This window comes from Macaca fascicularis, chromosome 15 (assembly GCF_037993035.2).
Source record: "Macaca fascicularis isolate 582-1 chromosome 15, T2T-MFA8v1.1".
Classification (NCBI taxonomy): domain Eukaryota; kingdom Metazoa; phylum Chordata; class Mammalia; order Primates; family Cercopithecidae; genus Macaca; species Macaca fascicularis.
This window is the reverse complement of record NC_088389.1, coordinates 64694989-64720348: the sequence shown is the minus strand read 5'-3', so window position 1 is coordinate 64720348 and position 25360 is coordinate 64694989. Positions and strand designations below refer to the sequence as shown.

At 46.7% G+C, this 25360-nt stretch overlaps 2 protein-coding genes across 4 annotated transcripts in view; one reads left to right on the top strand and one right to left on the bottom strand.

Annotated features, from left to right (window-relative positions):
- The window catches only part of PHF24 (PHD finger protein 24), a 294972-nt gene that overhangs the window by 20194 nt on the left and 249418 nt on the right, over positions 1-25360 (top strand). The gene's annotated exons all lie outside the window — the stretch shown is intronic.
- Positions 4985-6681, bottom strand: CCL19 (C-C motif chemokine ligand 19). The gene is made up of 4 exons (XM_045373443.2): positions 6496-6681; positions 5625-5757; positions 5345-5438; positions 4985-5255 (listed from the first exon to the last, which is right to left on the bottom strand). The coding sequence occupies exons 1-4, from the start codon at positions 6542-6544 to the stop codon at positions 5235-5237; spliced, it is 297 nt and encodes a 98-aa protein (XP_045229378.1). The 5' UTR covers positions 6545-6681; the 3' UTR covers positions 4985-5234.

Sequence of the window (25360 nt, the reverse complement as noted above, 5' to 3'; positions counted from 1 at the left end):
CCTCTGCCAAGTTGGAACTGAGGGCGGCTCTTATCTTCTGCATCCCACTGGAGCCACGGGGAAGACCCAAAGGCCCTAGAAGTAGGGTGGGGAGGCCTGATTCCCTCATCTACCCTGATCCTTAGAGGTTCTGTCCTCGCTCTTTTCTTCCAACCCTGCCCTTCCTGCCCCTGGCCCCTTGGGAGATGAAAGTGCTCCTCAGAAATGGGTCTTTTGAGAGTTGATGCTGCCCTGCTGCCCTCAGATGCTTTGCTCTTCAGAGGTCCTCTGCCACCTGCCGATCAGACGCCAGGCCCCACTCCTTTCCAGGAGCCCTGCCTGTCAGAGGGTTTCTTATCCTGCCTCTACCCCTACCCTCCAGATCCCCAGCACTGTCCCTACATTCCTCATTTCCTTTCAATATCACCAGGTCCTGGCATCTGATACTCCCCTGGGAATAGGAGTAGGGTGGGCATTGCTGTAGCCCAATCCCCTTCTCTACTCCTCTGCCATTGGGAAAACTGAGGCCTGAGTAAAATCCCTCTTTGAGGCTTGGGGGAAGCTGATACCCCTTCTACTGCAGAGGCACAGGAGGTTGGAAGCCCTCTAGGGTATGTGTCTTTGTGTCTGGGTTCAAGTGCGGGGACCCTACCTGTGGCCACCAGCTTCCTCTCTTGTTTATTTCCCCAGCTTTTTCTAGCAAGCTGAGCTTTTCTACCCCCATTAGACTTCCCAACCCCCAGCCCTCAGTCCAAGTGCTGCCCATCAGGCAGGCTTAGACTGCAATCCCAGCTTTGCCACTCACCAGCTGAGTTGACTTGGGAGGTAATTCTCCTCTCTGTGCTTCAAATTCCTTATACATAGAATGGTACTGATACCTCATGGGATCGTTTGAGGGTGCCATGATGTAATGCCAAGAAAGGACTCAGCTTGGAGACTTGCACATGGCCAGCACACAGAAGTAGCGACGTTCCCTATTCCCATGGGCCGCTTTTCCACTTCTGGCCCTGCTATACTGTTCTCCATTTGTAATTAGGAGATAGGTCAACTCGGAGAAGTGGTATGTGTAGTAGTTCAGAGTAGATATTCCGGAGCCAAACTGCCCAGACAGGAACCCCAGCTCTGCCTTTTTTCTAGTTGTCCAGCCTGGGCAGGTGACTTAACTTCTGTACCTCAGTTTTCTCAGCTGCAACATAAGAATGGTAATAGCACTTAAAGCAGTGCCCAGTACCTGGTAAGCATTAGTGGTGAATTAGCTAATACTCAGAGCCATGTCCTTCCATGTGGACAAAGTCTCAGGGGTCACCTAGGAAGTTATCTGACCAGAGAAATGCCTGCTAATTCCTACAGAGGGGCACTTGGAGGAAATTTCCCAATTAGGAGTCCTGAGCCTTCACAAAACTGTTATTTCTAAGATTTTCTGGTGGTTTCTGAGTTTCCCGTAGCCTAGAAGGAGGGGGTGACATGGAGCTTGCCTGCCGAGAAGCTGAATATGAGATGATCAAAACATGATCAAAACCGTATGAAGCTGGCTCTGAACAAACACTCAACCACACAGCAGAGATAGCCCCAGCTGTCTTGAGAACTGGATGTGCTCCTGGTGGGGGGCGGGGCATGGTGGGAAAAGGCCATGTTCAGTTCCATTTTTGTTAATCATATGTGTATTGGGGCTTATTTTGTACCAGACCCTGTCATAGCAATGTTGGCAATGGAGTTGGATGAGGCCCAACCTTTCCCTCGGGAGCTCTCTCAACAAATAGAAAAGGGAGCTTTTCATCACCCAAAGGCTAAGAGAAACCTGAGCAGAGGTGTCAGATACTTTTAGGAAGATATTGGCTACTGAGATATTGGCCTTTATGATGGGAGGTATCACCCAGCTGCAGGCCTTGAACCTGTAACAGATGCCATGTGCCCTAGAGAGGAAGGTGTCTATCTAGAGGCAGGCAACAAGGCCTCCACATCCTAACTGGGGAGCTAGGAGTCCACACCATTCCTCAGAGGGCTGGCAATCTCTAGTGGGCTCCTAGCCCACCAGAACTCTGGATAAATGAAGATGCAACAATCGTCAGTGACTCACCATAAAGCAGAAAGCAGATGTTGATTAAATGGAGTCCCAGGGCTGAGAATGTTAGAGTGGGGCAGGATGCTCAGTTGCTCCAGTTGCTCAGATTGCTGAGCTTATGTACCTGGCAGGGAGATAAGACCCAGTGTCCAGGATGGGTTGATATGGTTGGGGGGTGGGAAAAAGAGGAAGGCAAAAAGCTAGGATGGAAAGCACTGGCTATAGAAGGGGTGGGGAGGGTTGCATGCCAGCTCCCCTAGGGCTCTGGTGTCCACCCCCTCAGATTTCCTCCAAATTCTTCATTTCCCAGGCTTCCAGGGTCAATTGAATCCAAGGCACTTCACTAGCTCCTAGATTATTTTCTCTGTTTCTGAGCCTCAGTTCTCCTTTGATCTCAGAAGGTGGCCCCAGGGAGTGTTTTCTGGATGTGCAAGACTTTGTGGGGTATCTATGCAAATGCTGGCGGTTTAGTATAAGAACTAAAGAATCAGGAGCCAAGTTGTTGTTTGGAAGGAGTCTCGAAAATCAAGCTTCTCTCTCCCATCTGACAAATGGGGAAACTGGGTCTTGGGGTGCAGAATGGAAAAGGAACTTGCCCAGAGTCGCACAATGAGTGGGGCAGAGACAGGATCATGGGACTCTGGCCCAGGCAGTGAATTCAGGATTTGCTCTGTACCTCCTGGCAGCAGTGTCATGGAGGTAGTATCCAGGGGCCCCTGTCCTGGTAGCATATTCTTCAAGGCTCCTACTCTCACCTGCCCTGCTCTGTCTGTGTGTTCCTCCGATAGTCCAGAGAGATCACTTTTGTTGCTTCTGTGGCAGACTGACTTCCTGTAAATGTCACTGGCACTGAGAGGGTTTTCAGGCAATATGCTCCCCCCACCCCCGCCATGTGCATTTGTCCTCTGAGACACCAGCCTGCTGGGATGCGGGGCATGGGATCCACAGCTGGGAGACGTAGAACGCCATGGCTGGCTGGCTCGGTGGATGGATGAAAGAATGGCTGGGTGGGAAGTGGGTGAGTGGATGGTTGGATGGATGGAGGTCTGATGAATGCAGAAACAGCTGAATGAATGGATGCATGGATGCATGATCCCAGTGATTCTAAGACCTGGGATACCCAAGGTTTTGAGCACTTGCATCTGGGAGCAGAGGAGAGGAAGAGGATGTCATGCCGTCAGTGAGGAAGGGCTGCCACAACTCCCTCAACATTTCTCCCTTTTCTTTTTTTTTTTTTGAGACGGAGTCTCGCTCTGTCACTCAGGCTGGAGTGCAGTGGCTGGATCTCAGCTCACTGCAAGCTCCGCCTCCCGGGTTTACGCCATTCTCCTGCCTCAGCCTCCCAAGTCGCTGGGACTACAGGCGCCCGCCACCTCGCCCGGTTAGTTTTTTGTACTTTTTAGTAGAGACAGGGTTTCACCGTGTTAGCCAGGATGGTCTTGATCTCCTGACCTCGTGATCCGCCCGTCTCGGCCTCCCAAAGTGCTGGGATTACAGGCTTGAGCCACCGCGCCCAGCCCATTTCTCCCTTTTCAAGGCCTGCCCAGGCCTGGTTTTGTTGCTGGCTGAGGTATACCTGATATGACGATGGCCTCTCTTCCCAGGCAAGGGTGCTCAATCTGGCCGCCTTGCTCTCATCTGACCCCAGTGGCACAGACTTGTCACTCCCAGCTGGAGAGGGCCTTAGAGAACACCATCTGGAGGCCAGCCTGCTTCCCCAGGGGACTTCTCAAGTACGAGGCCCTCACTCTGTACAGAGAAGCCCTGTGGGATGCTCCAAGAGTCACACGGCTCTCATCTCCCAGAGCTGAGATTCCTTTCTGGTCTCATCTGGGGAGATGTCTCTCGTCTCAGTGTTGCCTTTGAGCCCTGGAGCCCATGTAGACTGTAGGGGTGGTGGTAGGGCTCCTCTATGCGGAATCTCTTGTGTTTCCCTGGCTACTCCTTCTTCCACCCCGTGGGCCTCTCTCCTGTCTCTGACCTCTGACTTCCAGATCTGTCTGTCAGTGTCCCTGAGAGGCATGGCCCCAGGATTGTAAAGATGGGGCTGGACCTTGCTCAGTTTGGCTGAGAGAGGAAGGCTGGCCTGGAAGTCAGATTCTGTATGGACAGAATGGACAGATGGGCCCTCAGCCCTGGCTTCTGAGTCTTTCCTCACATATTTATTCATTCACTAAACAAATATTTATTGAGGGACTGCCTTGAGCCAAGCAGCATGCTGGACACCAGAAAAACAGTGGAACCCAAAAGAGATGTGATCCCAGTCCAAGAACATGGACAAATTTGGACAAACCAGCAAATATAAGTCAGTATGATGAATGCTGTGAGGGGCTACTACAGGAGGCTACCTAACCCAGCCTGGGGTCAGGGAAGGCTCCCTGGATGAAGAGGCATCTGGACCCAGATGGGAAGCCAGGTGGGCAGAGGAGAGAGAAGAGTGTGCCAGACCAAGTGAAGGGCGTGGGTGGATGGGTATTTTCCCCCTAGGCAGTAGAGCTGGGTCCTTTGCCCCACTCCACCTCCCCCAGCCATGAGAGCTGATTCCCCACAACTCCCTTCCCCTGAGTGACACTGGATCCCTCAGACACCTGGATGCTTGAACACCTGGTTTGGAGAGCAAAGACTGGGAGGCATGAGACACTGGCTCACTCAGGGAACTGATCCAAGCTTAGTGTTGCTGAACTATGGAAAGCAATGAGGCTGATCCTGAGAGCAGCAGGTTGTTAAGTGAAGGTGAGCGAGGAGATCCCTTAGGCCACAGAAGAGAAAATAGATACTGCCATTCTACCTCCCCCTTCCTATTCCTGTCCTCCTGGCTAGACAGCAAACAGACAGCAGACAGATCTATGGGTGCCAGGTGGCTTTTTTTTTTTTTTTCTTTAAGGCTAGTCAAGCAGTGGGAGTGGAGAAGGAAGAAAGAAATCTGTAACTGGTTGTGATCAATTAGTTGTAAACACCAGGTGGTTTTATTGGTAGCATTGCAGTCTGGGGGTGGAGCAGCTTTACTCTGACCACGCTCACCCTCTTGCTCACACTCACACGCACACACACCCCAGGCCCTGTCCTGGCTGGTCAGGTCTGGTGCAGAGGAGCTGGAGGCCTGGTGCTTCCTTCTGGTCCTCGGTTCCCCAGATTAGGTAATAATTCACAACGCTTCACTCGGACTCCAGGCTCCCTCTGGTGCTGTCATGGGTTAACTGCTGCGGCGCTTCATCTAGAGGAGGCAGGAAAGGAAGGGTCACAGGCTGGAATCTTAGACAGGAGCTCAGAGAGAGGATACAGGGCCAGGGAGGCCAGGCTTGCCTTGGTTGAGGTCCTCTGCAGTCTCTGGATGATGCGTTCTACCCAGGACTGGTCTGGGGGTGCACAGAGCTGGCGGCCCCTCAGTGTGGTGAACCTGGGGTGAGAGGTCAGAGAGAATGGAGCCCCAGAATCCAGCGTATCTGGGGACCATGTCTGGGAACCTGTTTCAGGGATTTCCTTGAAGGGGTTGGGCTTGGCATGGAGAAGGGGAATAAGAAGGTGGGAGTCTCAGCAGGGGCTAAAAAGGGAGATGAGGCTAGACACCCTCCCCACCACTCACACCACAGCAGGCACCCTGCAGCCATCCTTGATGAGAAGGTAGCGGAAATTCCTCACGATGTACCCCGGGATGGGTTTCTGGGTCACAGACAGGCAGCAGTCTTCAGCATCATTGGTGCCACTCAGAGTTGGGGCTGGGATGGGGAAAGAAGGTGACAGGACACAGGGCCCTTGAGGGTGGCGTGGCCATGGCCCTAGCTCGGATTAAGGACACCTCTGTGTGTGTATGTGTGTGTGTGTGTTTGTGTGTGTGTGATGGGGTAGGGGAGGAGTTAGACCTGGTATTTAACCAGCATGCACCAATATGGCTCTGGCTCTGCTGGTTGCTAAACATATTGTCATACTTCTAAACTGTTTTGCAAATAACCACTGCCCTGAGCCCCACAAATGACTTCCTGCTGCCCTGATCACCCCAACCTCTCTCCCAAGACAATCCAGCAAGTAAAGAGTTAATGCAAGTCACAGTGTGGGAGGGGTGTGGGGTGGGGTAGGCTGGTGTTAGGAGCCTTATTAATTGCTAAATTTTTGAATATCAGCCTTGGCTTGGTGTCTGCCATTCTCCCTACCTTAAGCAAATCTCCTTCTGCCTGGGAAATGGAGGCAGCAGGAAATAGAGCTTGCAGAGACAGCCACAGCCATAGGCCCCAGGATGTACTAAGAGACACACCCGCATTGGAATTCAGGGGCACAGGGATACCCACACTAACAGGCACACATGCAGGGACCCGCCAGGCTCACCGAAACATGCAGACCTAAGCATTCGCCTGAACTCACCATGTCCCTTACGTCCAGTGCCAAGCAATCTGAGATCTAGACATTACCCACTGCCAGCCCCTCACTGCCCCTGACCCTGACTCTTCCTTCAGCCTTACCTGGGGAGGTCCAGAGAACCAGCAGGCTGAGGGCCAGTAGCAGGGCCATGGAGGGTGAACAGAGGCAGGCCAATGGTGAATATGTAAGTGCCAGCTGTCTTGGTGTGTGCAGGATCTGTGCGAGGCTGCAGGGCGACTGGGATGCAGGGGTGAAATGCAAGGTATGAATGATGTGAGGCTGGGAATGTGAGTCCTGCAGCTGACTCCTATTTATGGCCAGAGCTTCACTTTCTCTGCCTGAAATTCCCCTTCATGTCCCATTCTGTGATTCCCCTGTTACCTCCCTCTTTCTGGCAGAATCTCACTCTGCCCCTCCTTCTTCCCCACTGCGGTTGCCCTTTCCTTCTGCTTTCCTTGGCTCCTGCTCTGAGAACTTAAGTCTGCAGTCTGGCCCAGTAAAGGGGGTTGTGCACTGTTTCTCCAGAGAAAGGGATTGCTCTGTCATCCCATCAGTGGCATTTGCATCATCAATCATGGAGCTGGGGTTCAGAAGTGATGGTCAAAGGTGGGGCTCCTTTCCTTAGGTTTATCCCTTGTCCTCACTGGTGCTTCTTTCTTGGGAGGCTGATGGTGAAGAAGGCTCCCTGGCACCCTCAGGACAACCATGAGAGCCTGGGGTGGCCTCCAAGGTCCCACCATATGGGAACCAGTCCTTCCCTTGGGGCAAGCAGAGCTGAAAGGCCAGGTACCTTGGGAAGAGACCCAGGACCCCCATCCCACATCTCTGGCCTCTGGGGCTCAGCAAGCCCTCCGTTTCCTCTGTTTACCATTTTCCTATGTCCAACACCTGGGTCAAAGGAACAGCTGGAGGGAGGCTGGCTTGGAATAGGCCCCTTCATTTTCCCCCTTTTCTCAGTCCTGGGAACCAAGAGGGGATTTCTAAGGAGAGGGGCTGGCCAGCTCATATTCAGACAAATCTTAAAATTTCAAGGAATCGGCTGATGGAGGAGGGGACAAGTGACTTCCCCCTTATGAGAAAGGTCAGAAGAGAAGGCCTCGAAAGAGAAACTAAATATGAAACGCCCATTCACCCTTCATCACCCAAGTCCTAGACCCTCTCTTGGATGCGGAGAGGGAGGGGGAACATTTCCCTCTTAAATTTCTGACTTAGCTTCTTTCCATTCATTAATCATAATAATAGTAATGGTATTTTTTGATTGTTTGCTATGTGCTAGGCTCTATGTCAAGGACTTTACCACTATTACCTTGCTTAACTTTCCCAAAACAATATAATTGATGTAGTTTTTCTTATTTTCGCGTTATTATTCTTATTTTACCCATAAGGAACATGAGGCTCAGAGCACAAAGCCACACAGCTAGTAAGTACTGGAGCATGATTTGGACCCAGGTGTGCTCTAGGGTTTACACTCTTTACCTTCACCCCACACCACCTGTCTGCCACTTGGTCATGGCACAGCACGGGTAGTACACGGTGCAGAGGAGGGAGACTCTGCAGACAGAGTGCCTAGCTTGGGATTCAGATTCCACCACTTACTAACTGCGACAAGATGAAAATTCTCCAGTTTCTGTGTCTTAGTGTCCTTATTTGTAAAATGGGAATGGTAGATCTACATCTCAGGATTAAATGAGGTACCCTGAATAAAGCCCTTAAAAGCCCTTAGCTTAGAGGCTGATGCACAATAAGTTCTGTTAGCCATTGTTCTTCTTTTGTCCTTTCTTTTTTTTTTTGGGACAGAGTCTCCCTCTGTCACCCAGGCTAGAGTGCAGTGGCGTGATCTTGGCTCACTGCAAGCTCTGCCTCCCGGGTTCACGCCATTCTCCTGCCTCAGCCTCCTGAGTAGCTGGGATTATAGGCACCTACCACCATGCCCGGCTAATTTTTGTATTTTTAGTAGAGGTGAGGTTTCACCATATTGGCTAGGCTGGTTTCGAACTCCTGACCTCAAATGATCTGCTCGCCTCTGCTTCCCAAACTGTTGGGATTACAGGCGTGAGCCACCATGGCTTTCATTAATTCATCCATCCATCCCTCTTTCCATTGATCTATCCATTCCTCTGTCCATGGTGGTTCTGGTTATTCTGTTTGACCCAATCTATCCATTTTCCACTCTTCATGGCCCTGCTCTGCTCCCTGGAAGGCTGACCTCTGCAGATAGCATTACTCAGGGTCTCCTGCTCTCTGGCTTCTGTTTGGGGCTGGCCCATGGGAAGCAGCAACAGGAGATCAGTGGTGGAAGGAGAGAGGCTGGGGTATTAATTCCCCAAATCTTTCATCTTGTTGCAGTTCTGGCAGTGAATAATTTCCCTTGTGGCAGTTGTTCTCAAAGAGTAGCCTTTGGGCAGCAGCAGCAGCATCACTTGGGAGCTTGTTAGAAACATGAATTCTTAGATTTTACTTCCCACTTACCACATCTGAGACTGAGGATGGGGTCCAGCAAACTGCATTTTCACACACCCTCCAGGTGACTCTGATACATGCTAAAGTTTGAGATCCAAACAAGCCTCAGAGATACCATCAAATGTATACCTCATCCCAGGAGTCTTAGGAGGAGAATAGAGAGAATAGGGCATTAAAAAAATTGAAGAAATAATGACAAAACATCTGAAATCTGATGAAAAGTATGAATATACATATCCAAGAAGTTCACTGTGCCCAGCCTGCTATGTTATTGTTTATCAGAGATCTTTGTTTCTTTGTGTGGCTGTAAGTTATTATTTTTTGTTCTTTTGTTTCATTCTGAAGGTCTCCCTTTAGCATTTCTTTGTTTGTTTGTTTTTTGTTTTTTATTTCTCCCTTTAGCTTTTCTTATGGGCAGGTCTACTATTAATGAACTTCATAAGTTTTGTTTATCTGGAACAGGAGTTTGAGACCAACCTGGCCAACATGGTGAAACTCCATTTCAACTCCTGACTCCTCAGCTACTCAGGAGGCTGATGCAGGAGAATCCCAAGGCTCACATTGACCTCCCAAAGTGGTCTACAGATTGAGGCCCACTGGTCTAGAGTGATCCTTTTGGGTTGCCTCCCTTCCACGGGTCTATCTCTATTCTTTTTTTTTTGACACAGAGTCTCAATATGTCACCCAGGCTGGAGTGCAGTGGCACAATCTCAGCTCACTGCAGCCTCTGCCTCCCACGTTCAAGCAATTCTCCTGCCTCAGCCACCTGAGTAGCTGGGATTACAGGGACCTGCCACCACGCCCGGCTAATTTTTTTTGTATTTTTAGTGGAGACGGGGTTTCATCATGTTGGGCAGGCTGGTCTTGAACTCCTGACCTCAGGTGATCCACCCGCCTTGGCCTCCCAAAGTGCAGGGATTACAGGCGTGAGCCACCGTGCCTGGCCTAATTTTTGTATTTTTAATAAAGATGAGGTTTCACCATGTTGGCTGGTCTCGTCTCAAATTTCTGACCTCAGGTGATCCACTCACCTCAGCCTCCCAAAGTGCTGGCATGACAGGCTTTGGAAACACTGTTCCCTCCTCTTGCCCCTTCAAGCCTTTGTATGGTAATGGCTTCTCCCCATTGCTAGACCCCAACAGCTTATCATCCCATGTTGGTTCCTTAATATTGACCCAATCTCTTAAATTGTCCTTTTATTAAAATCTTTCCAATTAAATTTTTTTGAGTGTATGTGATATTGTGAAATATATATCTGGTCTTCATCTTCCTTTTCTGACATATAGCTCCTGAAATCCTTGGAATCTTGGGATAGATTGTGTCTTTTGTATGCTAATGAGATAACTGGTGGCTGGAGGCCTCTAGACAGCCTCTGGATAGGAGCTGGTCAGCAGAAGAACCAGCCACATGGTTAGAGAGTTGGAACATTCTCTAACATTCTCTAGTGGTGGGGAGTCCCACCCACTCCCCACTTCTGGGTAGGGGAAGAGGGGTTGAAGCTTGAGTTGATAAACCAATGGCTGATGATGTAATCAATCATACCTATGTACTGATACTTCCATTAAAAACCCGAAAGGATAAAGTTGGCGTAGGGGCTTCTGGATAGCTGAAAACATGGAGGTTCTGGAGGAGGGTGCCCAGAGAGGGCATGGAAGGTCCACACCTTTTTTTTTTTCCCATACCTCACTCTATGCATCCCTTTCATCTGGCTGTTTATCTGTCCTTTCTAATATCCTTTATAATAAATGGGTAAGCATAAGTAAATGTTTCCCTGACTTCTGTAAGCCGCTCTAGCAAATTAATTGAATCCCAGGTGGGTTGTGGAAACCCCTATTTATAGCGGGTCACTCAGAAGCATAGGCCAAAATCTGTGCTTGCAATTGGTATCTGAAGTAGGGGGGCAGTCTTGTGGAACTGAACCCTCAACTTGTGGGATCTGATGCTACCTCCAGGTAAATGATGTCAGAATTGAATTGAATTAGAGGACACCCATCTGGTGTCCACTGAGGAACTGTCTGCCAGAGAATTTCTCGGCGGGGAGAAAAATCCCACACACTTATGAATAACCAGAGGTCACAGAAGTATTAGTGGTGAGAGGGAGTAGAGAGTAGGGAAACATGGTTTTCCCTGTATCCTTGGAGTGTGCTATGTTTCCTGCCAGGGTTCTCACTGATATAATTGGTAGTACCAGGACATAGATTCCCAAAATGCAATTCTAGGATTGGCTTGCCCTTGATGAGGGCATGGATAGTCTCTGTGCTTGGAAAAAGAGGATACAAGTAATCTGGAGCATGTAGAAGCATCACAGTCACTTAGACTATCACTCGTGAGGCATGGATGAAACGTTGGAAGTTAAGACATTAGGAGATAAAGTACCTGAGGCACTTACTTACTATGGCCACAAATGATGATTGTAAATGGTGATTACTATATTGTTACTATAGTACTATAGTACTATATTGTTACTATAGTACTATATTGAGGCCAGAACCTCACTGGCCATTTCTGATTGTGCTAGTAAAATTCCAATACAAAAGATAAGGTTAGGCCAGGCACAGTGGCTCACGCCTGTAATCCCAACATTCTGGGAGGCTGAGGGGGGCAGATCACTTGAGGTCAGGAGTTTGAGACCAGCTTGACCAACATGGCGAAACCCTGTCTCTACTAAAAATAGAAAAATTAGCCAGGCATGCTGGTGGGCGCCTGTAATCCCAGCTACTCGGGAGGCTGAGGCAGGAGAATTGCTTTAACCTGGGAGACAGAAGTTGCGGCGTGCAGAGATCATGCCATTGCACTCCAACCTGGCAACAGAGCGAGACTCTATATAAAAAAAAAAAAGGTTAGACCATGAACTTCTAACTCAAATGGAAGTCTTAAGGAATGTTTATTATATGTGGCCACATGACAGATATGGCTGAGGATCAGATCCAAGACCCAAGTGTCTTGGATTGATGTCTGAGTGATGATGCCCTTATGCTAGAATAAAGGCACTGTTGGGAAGGCATAGGACTCTGAAACTTGGAATGGTGACATTTGAGCAGAGATGAACAAAGCTGAGAACTCTGGACCTTCAAATCCCCCTGAATCTTCCTTGGTGGCAGAAAATAATTCCCCCTTCCCCTGTAAACCATGAAGGATCCAACCTTCCCTTCCATTAGATAATAACTCTCTGTCAAAGGGCATGCCTTTTCTCCTCAGGACCCACCCTGACCAGACCTCAGAGTCTCCAGGCCCATATTTCGAGTTCAATCCTAACATTGTTTAGACAGGAAAGTACAGGATGTGCTCCAAGAGCAAGAGTGTAGGTGCTGGGAAATTTGCAGGAACTTGTCAACTTGTCCTGGGAGAATCCCAGGAACCAGTGAGGACAAATTTATTGATATAGGTGTCCTCATGCACAATTTGGGTATCATTGTGTTAATATTAGCTGAGCACCTGGGAGTTGTGTTACTATTCTGTTGGGTTGATTCCTGGAAGCCTGGATTTGACAGTGGCCTGTGATCAGTGAGGTTGAGGTGCTAGAACCTCGCTGGCCTGCTGTAGAACACAGCTCCTCAAACTTTAATGTGTGCATGATTCACCTGGGAGAATCTTATTAAATTGTAGATTCTATTCAGTAGGTCTGGAGTGAAGCCCAGGATGTTTCATGTTTCACATTTACAATTTTGTTTTGTTTTTATTTTTGAGACGGAGTCTTGCTCTGTCGCCCAGGCTGGAGTGCAATGGCACCATCTCGGCTCACTGCAACCTCCACCTCCTGGGTTCAAGCTATTCTCTTGCCTCAGCCTCCCAAGTAGCTGGGATTACAGGCGCACGCCATCACACCCGGCTAACTTTTGTATTTTTAGTAGAGATGGGGTTTCATCATGTTGTCCAGGCTGGTCTCGAACTCCTGATGTCAGATGATCCACCCAGCTTGGCCTCCCAAAGTGCTGGGATTACAGGCCTGAGCCACCACACCTGGCCTTCATGTTTCACAAACTTTTAAATGATGCTGATGCTGTGGTCCTTGGACTATACTTTGAATAGTAAAGTAGAGGAAGAGGTTCAAAGGTTAGAAATGAATGTTGAAGTTACCTGTTTTGTACACCTCCAAAGGGCCCAGAAAGATACTTTCTTCTTCAAGGCAGCAAGAACACATTACTGAGGGGAACGTCAACTCTTTGAAAAGCACTGTGTGACTTCTTTAATAGGCTAGAAATGAGGTTGTGAGATGCTCTCTTGGGACTGGGTAGCCTTATTTCAAGGTGAATGATGGAATTCTTGCGTGGTAGAGGACAGGTGTTACCACCTAACCATGAGTGATAAGGTGAGTGAAATTACTATGAAATCTGTAGAGATGAGTGGTAATCATGTGCTTTGCCCCATAGGAATATATGGTGGTAGCTAATTAATCATGGTGTTCCTAGTAATGAAATGGACAGTTTACTAATGTTCTACTTGACCCATACAAGTGGAAAAATTCCAGACCTGGTAAGCAGAAACTTGATTTTCAAGTTATATTAAGGATTTACAGTCTTACCCAGTTCCTAAACTTAGGCCGGTTTCCCAGAACTGAATCCTCTTGATTGGGTGGGGGGCTGGGAGATCCTGGATCTCTTTCACAGGCGGATTCTATAAATCTTCCTCCTAGTCAGTGTTTTTCAAATATGGTGAAATTTCTACGCTATGGAGATGGGGACGAGCTGAAAAAGTCATCTAGGGCATGATGTTAAAGAGCACTTTGGGTTTTAGAGGCAATATATACTGTATTTATATGTACTACGGCAAAATGTTGACTGGATATTGCATAAAGGCTCATAAAGATGACAGGTTTTTTTTTTTTTTTTTTTTTTGAGATGGAGTTTCACTCTTGTTTGTCCAGGCTGGAGTGCAATCATGCAATCTTGGCTCCTGGGTTCAAGTGATTCTCCTGCCTCAGCCTCCCGAGTAGCTAGGACTACGGGCATGCACCACCACACCTGGCTAATTTTGTTTTTTTAGTAGAGATAGGGTTTCTCCATGTTGGTTAGGCTGGTCTTGAACTTCTGACCTCAGGTGATCCACCTGCCTCGGTCTCCCAAAGTGCTGAGATTACAGGCGTGAGCCACCATGCCCAGCTGAAGCTGATAGTTTTGAATGAGGTCCAGGCTCCAGGGAAGGTTGCACTGCTGCTCTGGCTGAATGACCCACAAATCCAGTGAATTTCATGTTGTCTGTGGCAGATAAAGGTGTGCTGTAGAAGCGCTAGTAGGAGAGTTAAAGCAAAGAACCTTAGTGTAGTGGAGTAAGGCCATGCTTCTTCTGCTAACAGTTCTTTTCTATTTGAAAAGCAGCTTTTGATAGGCCTTGGGGCCCTGGTCTCAAACTCAGATTATAGTTCATCCAGTGACAATGTGACCTAAGGGTGCTATCTAAGCAAATCACATAGTTGGATGTGCACAGCAGCATTCATTATGAAATGAATTGTATATATAAGACCAGACCTTAGAAGTTTCAGAAGGTATGAATAAAAGCATGGCCAGATGGCTCAGACTCCTACTTGTGTTGTTTTCTGCTTCTTCCTCTCATCACACTTACAGCTTCATGGAGATGTTCTCTACAAACAGTTAACAGAGGGTCTGTAAGGTATGCTGGCATTAGCTGGAAGAGACAGCTGATTACAGCCCCATGCAGGGATGGTCCTGAAATACAGTGGTTAAGGGAAGTCCTCTCAGTGTGCAGAATTTGGGGCAGTACATTTAGTGTACACTTTGCCTAGAAGAAGAGATGATCTGAGGTTTGGGGCTATACTAATTCACGTGCAGTGACTGCCTACAACAACCCTACTCTCACCTCTGTAAGTGGTCCCTTCACTAAATTCTTTTCCATTAACCTTTTTTGAGCATGGCATTTGTTTCCTGCCAAGATCCTAAATGACACAATCATATAGTGCAAAGCTGGCAGAGATGTTTCAATTCAATGTCAATACCATCTGCCTGGAGCGCCTGTTGGGAAAGACCCTGAGAATCAGCAGGAAGGGGTGAAATAATTAAATAACAATAAACAAGGCATTTGTTACACATTCATTCAATAAATATTTATTGAGGGCCTCCTATGTGCCAGACACCATTCTTGGCACTGAGATACAGCAGTAAGTACAACAGATACATGTTCCTGCTCTTGCAGAGTTGTTATACTAATGAAAGAGACAGACAATAAGCAAACTAGAAAAATCTATACTATCTCAGATGGCAATAAGTGCTATGCAGAAAAATAAAGAAGGCAAGAGGGATAGGGAGTATTGAGGGAGCGTGTTGTTTTAAATAAGGCAGTCAGGAAAACCTTTACCAACATTTGAGCAGAGAGCTGACCTGAAGAAGGTGAGGGAGAAATCCTTGCAGAGGTCTAGGTGAAGATGTTCTAGGTAGAGGAAAGAGCAAGGGCAAAGAGGCAAGAGTGTATTTGAGGAATAGCAAGGAGGCTAAAAGGGGAGGGTGGTAGGAGATATACAGTCAGATAATAACAGGGGCCAGATAGCACAGGGTTTTGTAGGCCATTGTTATATTCTGCTGAGTGAGATGGGGAGCTATTGGAAGGTATTGAACAAGTGTGACATGGTCTGACATAAACTCTCTCTAGCTGTTGAATGGAGAGTAGACCAAACTGGTGCAAGAATGGAAGCACGGAGACCAGTGTGGAGGCTGTTGCAACAATCCAGGGAGGAGATGATGGTGTGTGGAGTTGGTGAGAAGTGCTCAGATTCTGGAAACAAAGTAGAGCCAACAGCCTTTGCGGAGGGGTTCAGCATAAGATATGAGAGAAAGAAAAGGAGAGAATACTGCAAGGTTTTTGACTTGAGAAACTTGGATAGAATTTTAGTTAACAAGATGAGGATGATTGAAGAGGAGTGGGTTTGTGGGGAGATCAGGACCCTGGTATAGACTTAAGTTGAAACTGCATGTTGGGCATATTAATGGAAATGTTAAGTAGGTAGCTCGGATGAGCCTGGAGTTCAGGGAAGAGATGCTAGCCGAAGACACACATTTGGGAGTAAATGGATGGTATTTAAGGGTATAAGACAATGAGGTCACCAAGAGAGTGAGTGTAGATAGAAGAGGTCCAAGTTCTAAGTCCTGGACCTCACCAACATGAACAGATCAGGAAGAGAAAGAGGAATCAGGGAAGGAGGTGGCAAGGTGTTACGAAGGTACCCACTATCATGGCAAAAAGGGAAAGGACACAGGCCCGGTGGGTGAAGGGTTTAAGGCACCTACCCACAGCTGTTGGTTTAGATAATCCAATGGGGGTGGGGGACTGGAGGTCAGGGAGGTGTTCGAAACAGTTTCTGACCACAGATACAGAGGCATCGACGCTACGTGCTTTGCCTTGTTCACCCTCTTCCCAGCCAAGTCGTCTTTACAGGGTTCTTGGTTCAGCCTGAGCCCTGGCAATCTTGTTCCAGCTCAGGGCAGATCAACTCACTCAGCCCAGCCTAGCCTCATCCTCTTCCAAGGAGCCTGCCCAACTTTTGTGCTCCCAGGTCTGGCCAAATCCCTGCCCCAGAGGTAGGAGATCCTGAATGCGAGCGTACTAGCCATTGGGGCAGGAGAGTCAACCAAGTCCGTTGGGGAGGGGGGTCGGGGTGGGTGAATGATTGTAGGGAGAGGACCCTGAGTAGATGGTTAGTGTATGTCGCATGCATGAATGTGTGTATCCCGAGCTGTGTCTGTGGGGCTGTGCGCGACTGGGGCATGTGTGCGGACGTGTGTCCGCGGCGGTGAGCATGCCCATGCATCTCCCCAGCTGGGCCTGCAGGGGGCGCCCCGAGCCTGGGAAGGGAGGCTCTGGAGCCGGGCGCTGCTGCGGCAGGAGGTGGACGCATGCTACTGTGACCCCGCGAGCTCCTCAGAGAGGCTGCGGTGCGCGGGCGTCCGAAGTCCCTGGGCCTGGAACAGCCTCTGGCGCCCTCCCGGCTCCCTGGCCCCGCCCTCCCTGGGGTCCCCACGCTCGGGCCGGGCGTATGGAAGGAAGGCTCGGGTTGTGGGTGGTGCCCGCGCCGCCTGTGACCTGGGCCGACAGTTATCACGGGCCAGGACACCCCCCCGTCCCGCCAAATCCCCGCCACCCAGGCCCCTGAGCCCCGGGGGTCTTCTACGGGGCCGTCCCAGCCCGGTAGCCGTGGGAAGGCCCGTGTTTGTCGGCGAATATGAAGCATTTATCTTTCTCTCCCACGCCCCAAATATTCCCCATTTACCCAGAGCCCGAGGTGCCCAATGTTGAAGTCTTGAAATAGTTTGGCTTAAAGGCTGAAGGAAGGTTCACATCACCTCTGGCACTTCCCTCGCACCCGATAGATATCTTACACCACTCATTACGGGGCCAACGCTAAGAAAGGTTTCCTTATTCCACGGAAATGTGTTGAGATGCTAACCGTGTGCGAGGCGCGAAGCTGGGGCTGGAGGATGAAGGGTTACAGCCTGACATGGGCGGGAAAGGAACTTGTCTTGCTCATAAGTGGACACAGGGAAACGCGCAACCTTTGGCCTAGAATGAGACACATGTAAGAACAAATCGTAAAAATAGTTGAAAACAAATTGGTCCTAGAAAGATGAAGGAAATGAGAATAGAAAATTCAACCCCCTCGCCTGTTTTCCTTTAACAGACAGAGGGCTGCTGCCTCCTGGTGGTCGAGCAGGGTAGTGAGCGTCTCCCAGCAGGCGAAGGCTCACACAGCGCAGGGGATATTCCGAGCAGAAGCTGGCGCTGGCTGCTTAGGCCTTAACAAGTGGTGTTCAGTTACTCTCTTAATATTGGATTGAAATTTATTATTATCACAACCCATGATTCTAAAGCAAAAGTCTCAAAGAGTATGGTAACAGAGTTTCTCTGGGGTGTTTTAGTTTGCTGCCAATTGAGAAATGGTTGTCTTGAAGAAAATGGAGCTTTCAGTTTCTTGACATAGGAATAGACATAGGTCACCAAGGTCACAAGGTCATACAATTCCCCTTAAAGTAGGCACTACTAGAAGAATTACAAATATAGCCCTGGCGCAGTGGCTCATGCCTGTAATCCCAGCACTTTGGGAGGATGAGGCTGGAGGACCCCTTGAGGCCAAGAGTTGGAGGCTGCAGTGAGCTACTATTGCACCACTGCACTCCAGCCTGGGTAACAGAGCAAGACCCTGTCTCAAAAAAAGAATTACAAATATAGGCGTTAGGAAAAAAGAGAGCTGGCATTTTCAGCATCCATAAAAATGGTAATCCAGCCCAAGACTAATGGCAAAGCATAGAAACGTTGATGACTTTAACAAAACAGCATTATTTTGTCCCCAAATACAAGGAGAAGTAATGCCTAGATGTGAGAAAGAAAAAGAACTTCATGAAGGATACGAGCTGAAGCTTAAGACATATTTCACAGGTAAGTGATTACAGCTGGGAAACAAATTAATGTGACCTTTCATAGACAACAAGTGACAGATCCTGCCCTTCTGACTCTCACTAGGTCATATGGCATGGTAGAGGATACCTAGTGTGTAGTTCTGGTAGCCCATAATTTTAAATTTTTTTTTTTTTTTGAGACAGAGTCTTGCTCTGTTGCCCAGGCTGGAGCACAATGGTGTGACCTCAGCTCACTGCAACCTCCTGAGTTCAAGCAATTCTCCTGCCTTAGCCTCCTGAATAGCTGGGATTACAGACACCCACCGCCATGCCTGGTTAATTTCTGTATTTTTAGTAGAGAGGGGGTTTCACCATGTTGGCCAGGCGGGTCTTGAACACCTGACCTCAGGTGATCTACCCGCCTCGGCCTCCCTAAGTGCTGGGATTACAGGCATGAGCCACTGCCCCCAGCCCGTAATTTTTAATTTTTAAAGGAAAGGTATCAAAAGAAAGAACCCGGCAGTTGTTGGTAATCACAGCCCTCTAAAAGGATATGATTAATGAGTAGGAACTGTGGCCAGCCAAAGTGTGACCCAAGTATCATGAAGAGAGGGGTTCTTAAGAAACCTAGTTGCTTACTCTAAAAAAGTTTTTTGTAGGCTACTTTGCCTATGGAGTAGCCATTCTTTTATTCCTCTACTTTCTTAATAAACTTGCTTTCACTTAAAAAAAAAGTTTCTTGTAATAAAATGTAGAGACGGGGTCTTGCCATGTTGTTCAGTCTGGTCTCAAACTCTTCGGCTCAAGCCATTCTCCTCCCTCTGCCTCCCAAAGTGCTGAGATTACAGGTGTGTGCCACCACTCCTGGCTAGCTGCTTACTTTGGAATTGGTTTCAGGTTTATAGGACTAACTGAGGCTTGTTTGTTTTTCACTGCAGCCTCAAACTCCTGGATTCAACAGATCCTCCCACCTCAACCTCTCAAAGTGCTGGGATTACAGGCATGAGCCGTGGCTCCTGGCCTAAAGATGTATTAGCTCTATTTTTTTAAAATTTGTTTTTATTATTATACTTTAAGCTCTAGGGTACGTGTGCACAACATGCAGGTTTGTTACATGTGTATACATGTGCCATGTTGGTGTGCTGCACCCATTAAATCATCATTTACATTAGGTATATCTCCTAATGCTATCCCTCCCCCCTCCCCGCTCCTCACAATAGGCCCTGGTGTGTGATGTTCCCCTTTTTGTGTCCAAGTGATCTCATTGTTCAGTTCCCACCTATGAGTGAGAACATGCAGTGTTTGGTTTTCTGTTCTTGTGATAGTTTGCTGAGAATGATGGTTTCCAGCTGCATCCATGTCCCTACGAAGGACACGAATTCATCCTTTTTTATGGCTGCATGGTATTCCATGGTGTATATGTGCCACATTTTCTTAATCCAGTCTGTCACTGATGGACATTTGGGTTGATTCCAAGTCTTTGCTATTGTGAATAGTGCTGCAATAAACATACGTGTGCATGTGTCTTTATAGCAGCATGATTTATAATCCTTTGAGCATATACCTAGTAATGGAATGGCTGGGTCAAGTGGTATTTCTAGTTCTAGATCCTTGAGGAATCGCCACACTGTTTTCCCCAATGGTTGAACTAATTTACAGTCCCACCAACAGTGTAAAAGTGTTCCTATTTCTCCACATCCTCTCCAGCACCTGTTGTTTCCTGATTTTTTAATGATTGCCATTCTAACTGGTGTGAGATGGTATCTCATTGTGGTTTCGATTTGCATTTCTCTGATGGCGAGTGATGATGAGCATTTTTTCATGTGTCTGTTGGCTGTATGAATGTCTTCTTTTGAGAAGTGTCTGTTCATATCCTTTGCCCACTTTTTGATGGGGTTGTTTGTTTTCTTCTTGTAAAGTTGTTTGTTTTCTTCTTGTAAAGTTGTTTGGGTTCTTTGTAGGTTCTGGGTATTAGCCCTTTGTCAAATGAGTAGATTGCAAAAATTTTCTCCCATTCAGTAGGTTGCCTGTTCACTCTGATTGTAGTTTCTTTTGCTGTGCAGAAGCTCTTTAGTTTAATTAGATCCCATTTGTCAATTTTGGCTTTTGTTGTCGTTGCTTTTGGTGTTTTAGACATGAAGTCCTTGCCCATGCCTATGTCCTAAATGGTATTACCTAGGTTTTCTTCTAGGGTTTTTTATGGTTTTAGGTCTAACATTTAAGTCTGTAATCCATCTTGAATTAATTTTCATATAAGGAGTAAGGAAAGGATCCAGTTTCAACTTTCTACTTATGGCTAGCCAATTTTCCCAGCACCATTTATTACATAGGGAATCCTTTCCCCATTTTCTTGTTTTTGTCAGGTTTGTCAAAGATCAGATGGCTGTAGATGTGTGGTATTATTTCTGAGGGCTGTTCCATTGGTCTATATCTCTGTTTTGGTACCAGTACCATGCTGTTTTGGTTACTGTAGCCTTGTAGTATAGTTTGAAGTCAGGTAGCATGATGCCTCCAGCTTTGTTCTTTTGGCTTAGGATTGTCTTGGCAATGCGGGCTCTTTTTCAGTTCCATATGAACTTTAAAGCAGTTTTTTCCAATTCTGTGAAGAAAGACGTTGGTAGCTTAATGGGGATGGCATTGAATCTGTAAATTACCTTGGGCAGTATGGCCATTTTCACAATATTGATTCTTCCTATCCATGAGCATGGTATGTTCTTCCATTTGTTTGTGTCCTCTTTTATTTCACTGAGCAGTGGTTTGTAGTTCTCCTTGAAGAGGTCCTTTACATCCCTTGTAAGTTGGATTCCTAGGTATTTTATTCTCTTTGAAGCTATTGTGAATAGGAGTTCATTCATGATTTGGCTCTCTGTTTGTCTGTTACTGGTGTGTAAGAATGCTTGTGATTTTTGCACATTGATTTTGTATCCTGAGACTTTGCTGAAGTTGCTTATCAGCTTAAGGAGATTTTGGGCTGAGATGATGGGGTTTTCTAAATATACAATCATGTTATCTGCAAACAGGGACAATTTGACTTCTTCTTTTCCTAACTGAATACCCTTTATTTCTTTCTCTTGCCTGATTGCCCTAGCCAGAACTTCCAATACTATCTTGAATAGTAGTGATGAGAGAGGGCATCCCTGTCTTGTGCCAGTTTTCAAAGAGAATGCTTCCAGTTTTTGCCCATTCAGTATGATATCGGCTGTGAGTTTGTCATAAATAGCTCTTATTATTTTGAGATACGTTCCATCAATACCGAATTTATTGAGCATTTTTAGCATGAAGGGCTGTTGAATTTTGTCAAAGGCCTTTTCTACATCTATTGAGACAATCATGTGGTTTTTGTCTTTGGTTCTGTTTATATGCTGGATTATGTTTATTGATTTACGTATGTTGAACCAGCCTTGCATCCCAGGGATGAAGCCCACTTGATCATGGTGGATAAGTTTTTTGATGTGCTGCTGGATTCGGTTTGCCAGTATGTTATTGAGGATTTTTGCATCAATGTTCATCAGGGATATTGGTCTAAAATTCTCTTTTTTTATTATGTCTCTGCCAGTCTTTGGTATTAGGATGATGTTGACCTCATGAAATGAGTTAGGGAGGATTCCTTTCTTTTCTATTGATTGGAATAGTTTCAGAAGGAATGGTACCAGCTCCTCCTTGTACTTCTGGTAGAATTCAGCTGTGAATCCGTCTGGTCCTGGACTTCTTTTGGTTGGTAGGCTATTAATTATTGCCTCAATTTCGGAGCCTGCTATTGGTCTATTCAGGGATTCAACTTCTTCCTGGTTTAGTCTTGGGAGAGTGTAAGCGTCCAGGAAATTATCCATTTCTTCTAGGTTTTCTAGTTTATTTGCATAGAGGTGTTTATAGTATGCTCTGATGGTAGTTTGTATTTCTCTGGGGTCGGTGGTGATATCCCCTTTATCATTTTTTTATTGCCTCTACTTGATTCTTCTCTCTTTTCTTCTTTATTAGTCTTGCTAGTGGTCTATCAATTTTGTTGATCTTTTCATAAAACCAACTCCTGGATTCATTGATTTTTTGGAGGGTTTTTTGTGTCTCCATTTCCTTCAGTTCTGCTCTGATCTTATTTATTGCCTTCTGCTAGCTTTTGAATGTGTTTGCCCTTGCTTCTCTAGTTCTTTTAATTGTGATGTTAGGGTGTCAATTTTAGATCTTTCCTGCTTTCTCTTGTGGGCATTTAGTACTATAAATTTCCCTCTACACACTGCTTTAGATGTGTCCCACAGATTCTGGTATGTTGTATCTTTGTTCTCATTGGTTTCAAAGAACATCTTTATTTCTGCCTTCATTTCGTTATGTACCCAGTAGTCATTCAGGAGCAGGTTGTTCAGTTTCCATGTAGTTGAGTGGTTTTGAGTGAGTTTCTTAACCTTAAGTTCTAGTTTTATTGCACTGTGGTCTGAGAGACAGTTTGTTATAATTTCTGTTTTTTTACATTTGCTGAGGAGTGCTTTACTTCCAACTATGTGGTCAATTTTGGAGTAAGTGTGATGTGGTGCTGAGAAGAATGTATATTCTGTTGATTTGGGGTGGAGAGTTCTGTAGATGTCTATTAGGACTGCTTGGTGCAGAGTTGAGTTCAATTCCTGGATATCCTTGTTAACTTTCTGTCTCGTTGATCTGTCTAATGTTGACAGTGGGGTGTTAAAGTCTTCCATTATTATTGTATGGGAGTCTAAGTCTCTTTGTAAGTCTCTAAAGACTTGCTTTATGAATCTGGGTGCTCCTGTATTGGGTGCATATATATTTAGGATAGTTAGCTCTTCCTGATGATTTGATCCCTTTACCATTATGTAATGGCCTTCTTTGTCTCTTTTGATCTTTGATGGTTTAAAGTCTGTTTTATCAGAGACTAGGATTGCAACCCCTGCTTTTTTTGTTTTCATTTGCTTGGTAGATCTTCCTCCATCCCTTTATTTTGAGCCTGTGTGTGTCTCTGCATGTGAGATGAGTCTCCTGAATACAGCAAACTGATGGGTCTTGACTCTTTATCCAATTTGCCAGTCTGTGTCTTTTAATTGGACCATTTAGTCCATTTACATTTAAGGTTAATATTATTATGTGTGAACTTGAACCTGTCATTATGATATTACCTGATTATTTTGCTCATTAGTTGATGCAGTTTCTTCCTAGCATCGATGGACTTTACATTTTGGCATGTTTTTGCAGTGGCTGGTACCAGTTGTTCCTTTCCACGTTTAGTGCTTCCTTCAGGATCTCTTGTAGGGCAGGCCTGGTGGTGACAAAATCTCGAAGCATTTGCTTGTCTGTAAAGGATTTTATTTCTCCTTCACTTATGAAACTTAGTTTGACTGGATATGAAATTCTGGGTTAAAAATTCTTTTCTTTAAGAATGTTGAATATTGGCCCCCACTCTCTTCTGGCTTGTAGAGTTTCTGCCGAGAGATCTGCTGTTAGTCTGATGGGCTTCCCTTTGTGGGTAACCCGACCTTTCTCTCTGGCTGCCCTTAGCATTTTTTCCTTCATTTCAACTTTGGTGAATCTGACAATTATGTGTCTTGGAGTTGCTCTTCTCGAGGAGTATCTTTGTGGCATTCTCTGTATTTCCCAAATTTGAATATTGGCCTGCCTTACTAGGTTGGGGGAGTTCTCCTGGATGATATCGTGCAGAGTGTTTTCCAACTTGGTTCCATTTTCCTCATCACTTTCAGGCACACCAATCAGACATAGATTTGGTCTTTTCACATAATTCCATATTTCTTGGAGGTTTTGTTCATTTCTTTTTACTCTTTTTTCTCTACACTTCTCTTCTCACTTCATTTCATTCATTTGATCTTCAATCACTGATACTCTTTCTTCCCGTTGATCGAGTCAGTTACTGAAGCTTGTGCATTTGTCACGTAGTTCTTGTGTCATGGTTTTCATCTCTATCAGTTCTTTTAAGGTCTTCTCTGCATTGATTATTCTAGTTATCCATTCATCCATTCTTTTTTCAAGGTTTTTAGTTTCTTTGCACTGGTTATGTAGTTCCTCCTTTAGCTCTGAGAAGTTTGATTGACTGAAGGCTTCTTCTCTCAACTCGTCAAAGTCATTCTCCGTCCAGCTTTGTTCCATTGCTGGTGGTGAGCTGCGTTCCTTTGGAGGGGGATATGTGCTCTGATTTTTTGAATTTCCAGCTTTTCTGCACTGCTTTTTCCCCATCTTTGTGGTTTTATCTGCCTTTGGTCTTTGATGATGGTGACGTACTGATGGGGGTTTTGGTGTGGGTCTCCTTTCTGTTTGTTAGTTTTCCTTCTAACAGTCAGGACCCTCAGCTGCAGGTCTGTTGGAGTTTGCTTGAGGTTCACTCCAGACCCTGTTTGCCTGGGTATCAGCAGCGGAGGCTGCAGAAGATAGAATATTGCTGAACAGCAAGTGTTGCTGTCTGATTCTTGCTCTGGAAGCTTCATCTCAGGGGTGTACCCAGCTGCGTGAGGTGTGAGGTGTCGGTCTGCACCTAGTGGGGGATATCTCCCAGTTAGGCTACTCAGGGGTCAGGGACCCACTTGAGCAGGCAGTCTGTCCGTTCTCAGATCTCAGCCTCTGTGCTGGGAGAACCACTGCTCTCTTCAAAGCTGTCAGACAGGGACTTTTATATCTGCAGAGGTTTCTGCTGCTTTTTGTTTAGCTATGCCCTGTCCCTAGGGGTGGAGTCTACAGAGGCAAGCAGGCCTCCTTGAGCTGCAGTGGGCTCCACCCAATTCAAGCTCCCCGGTGGCTTTGTTTACCTACTTAAGCCTCAGCAATGGCAGGTGCCACTCCACCAGACTCACTGTTGCCTTGCAGTTAGATCTCAGACTGCTGTGCTAGCAATGAGGGAGGCTCTGTGGGCATGGGACCCTCCGGGCCAGGTGTGGGATATAATCTCCTGGTGTGCCATTTGCTAAGACCCTTGGTAAAGCGCAGTATTAGGGTGGGAGTTGCCCGATTTTCCAGGTGTTGTGTGTTTCAATTTCCCTTGGCTAGGAAAAGGAATTCCCTTCCCCCTTGTGCTTCCCAGGTGAGGCGATGCCTCGCCCTGCTTCAGCTCTTGCTGGTCAGGCTGCACCCATGGACCAGCATTGACTGTCCGACACGCCCCAGTGAGATGAACCCGGTACCTCAGTTGAAAATGCAAAAATCACCCATCTTCTGTGTTGCT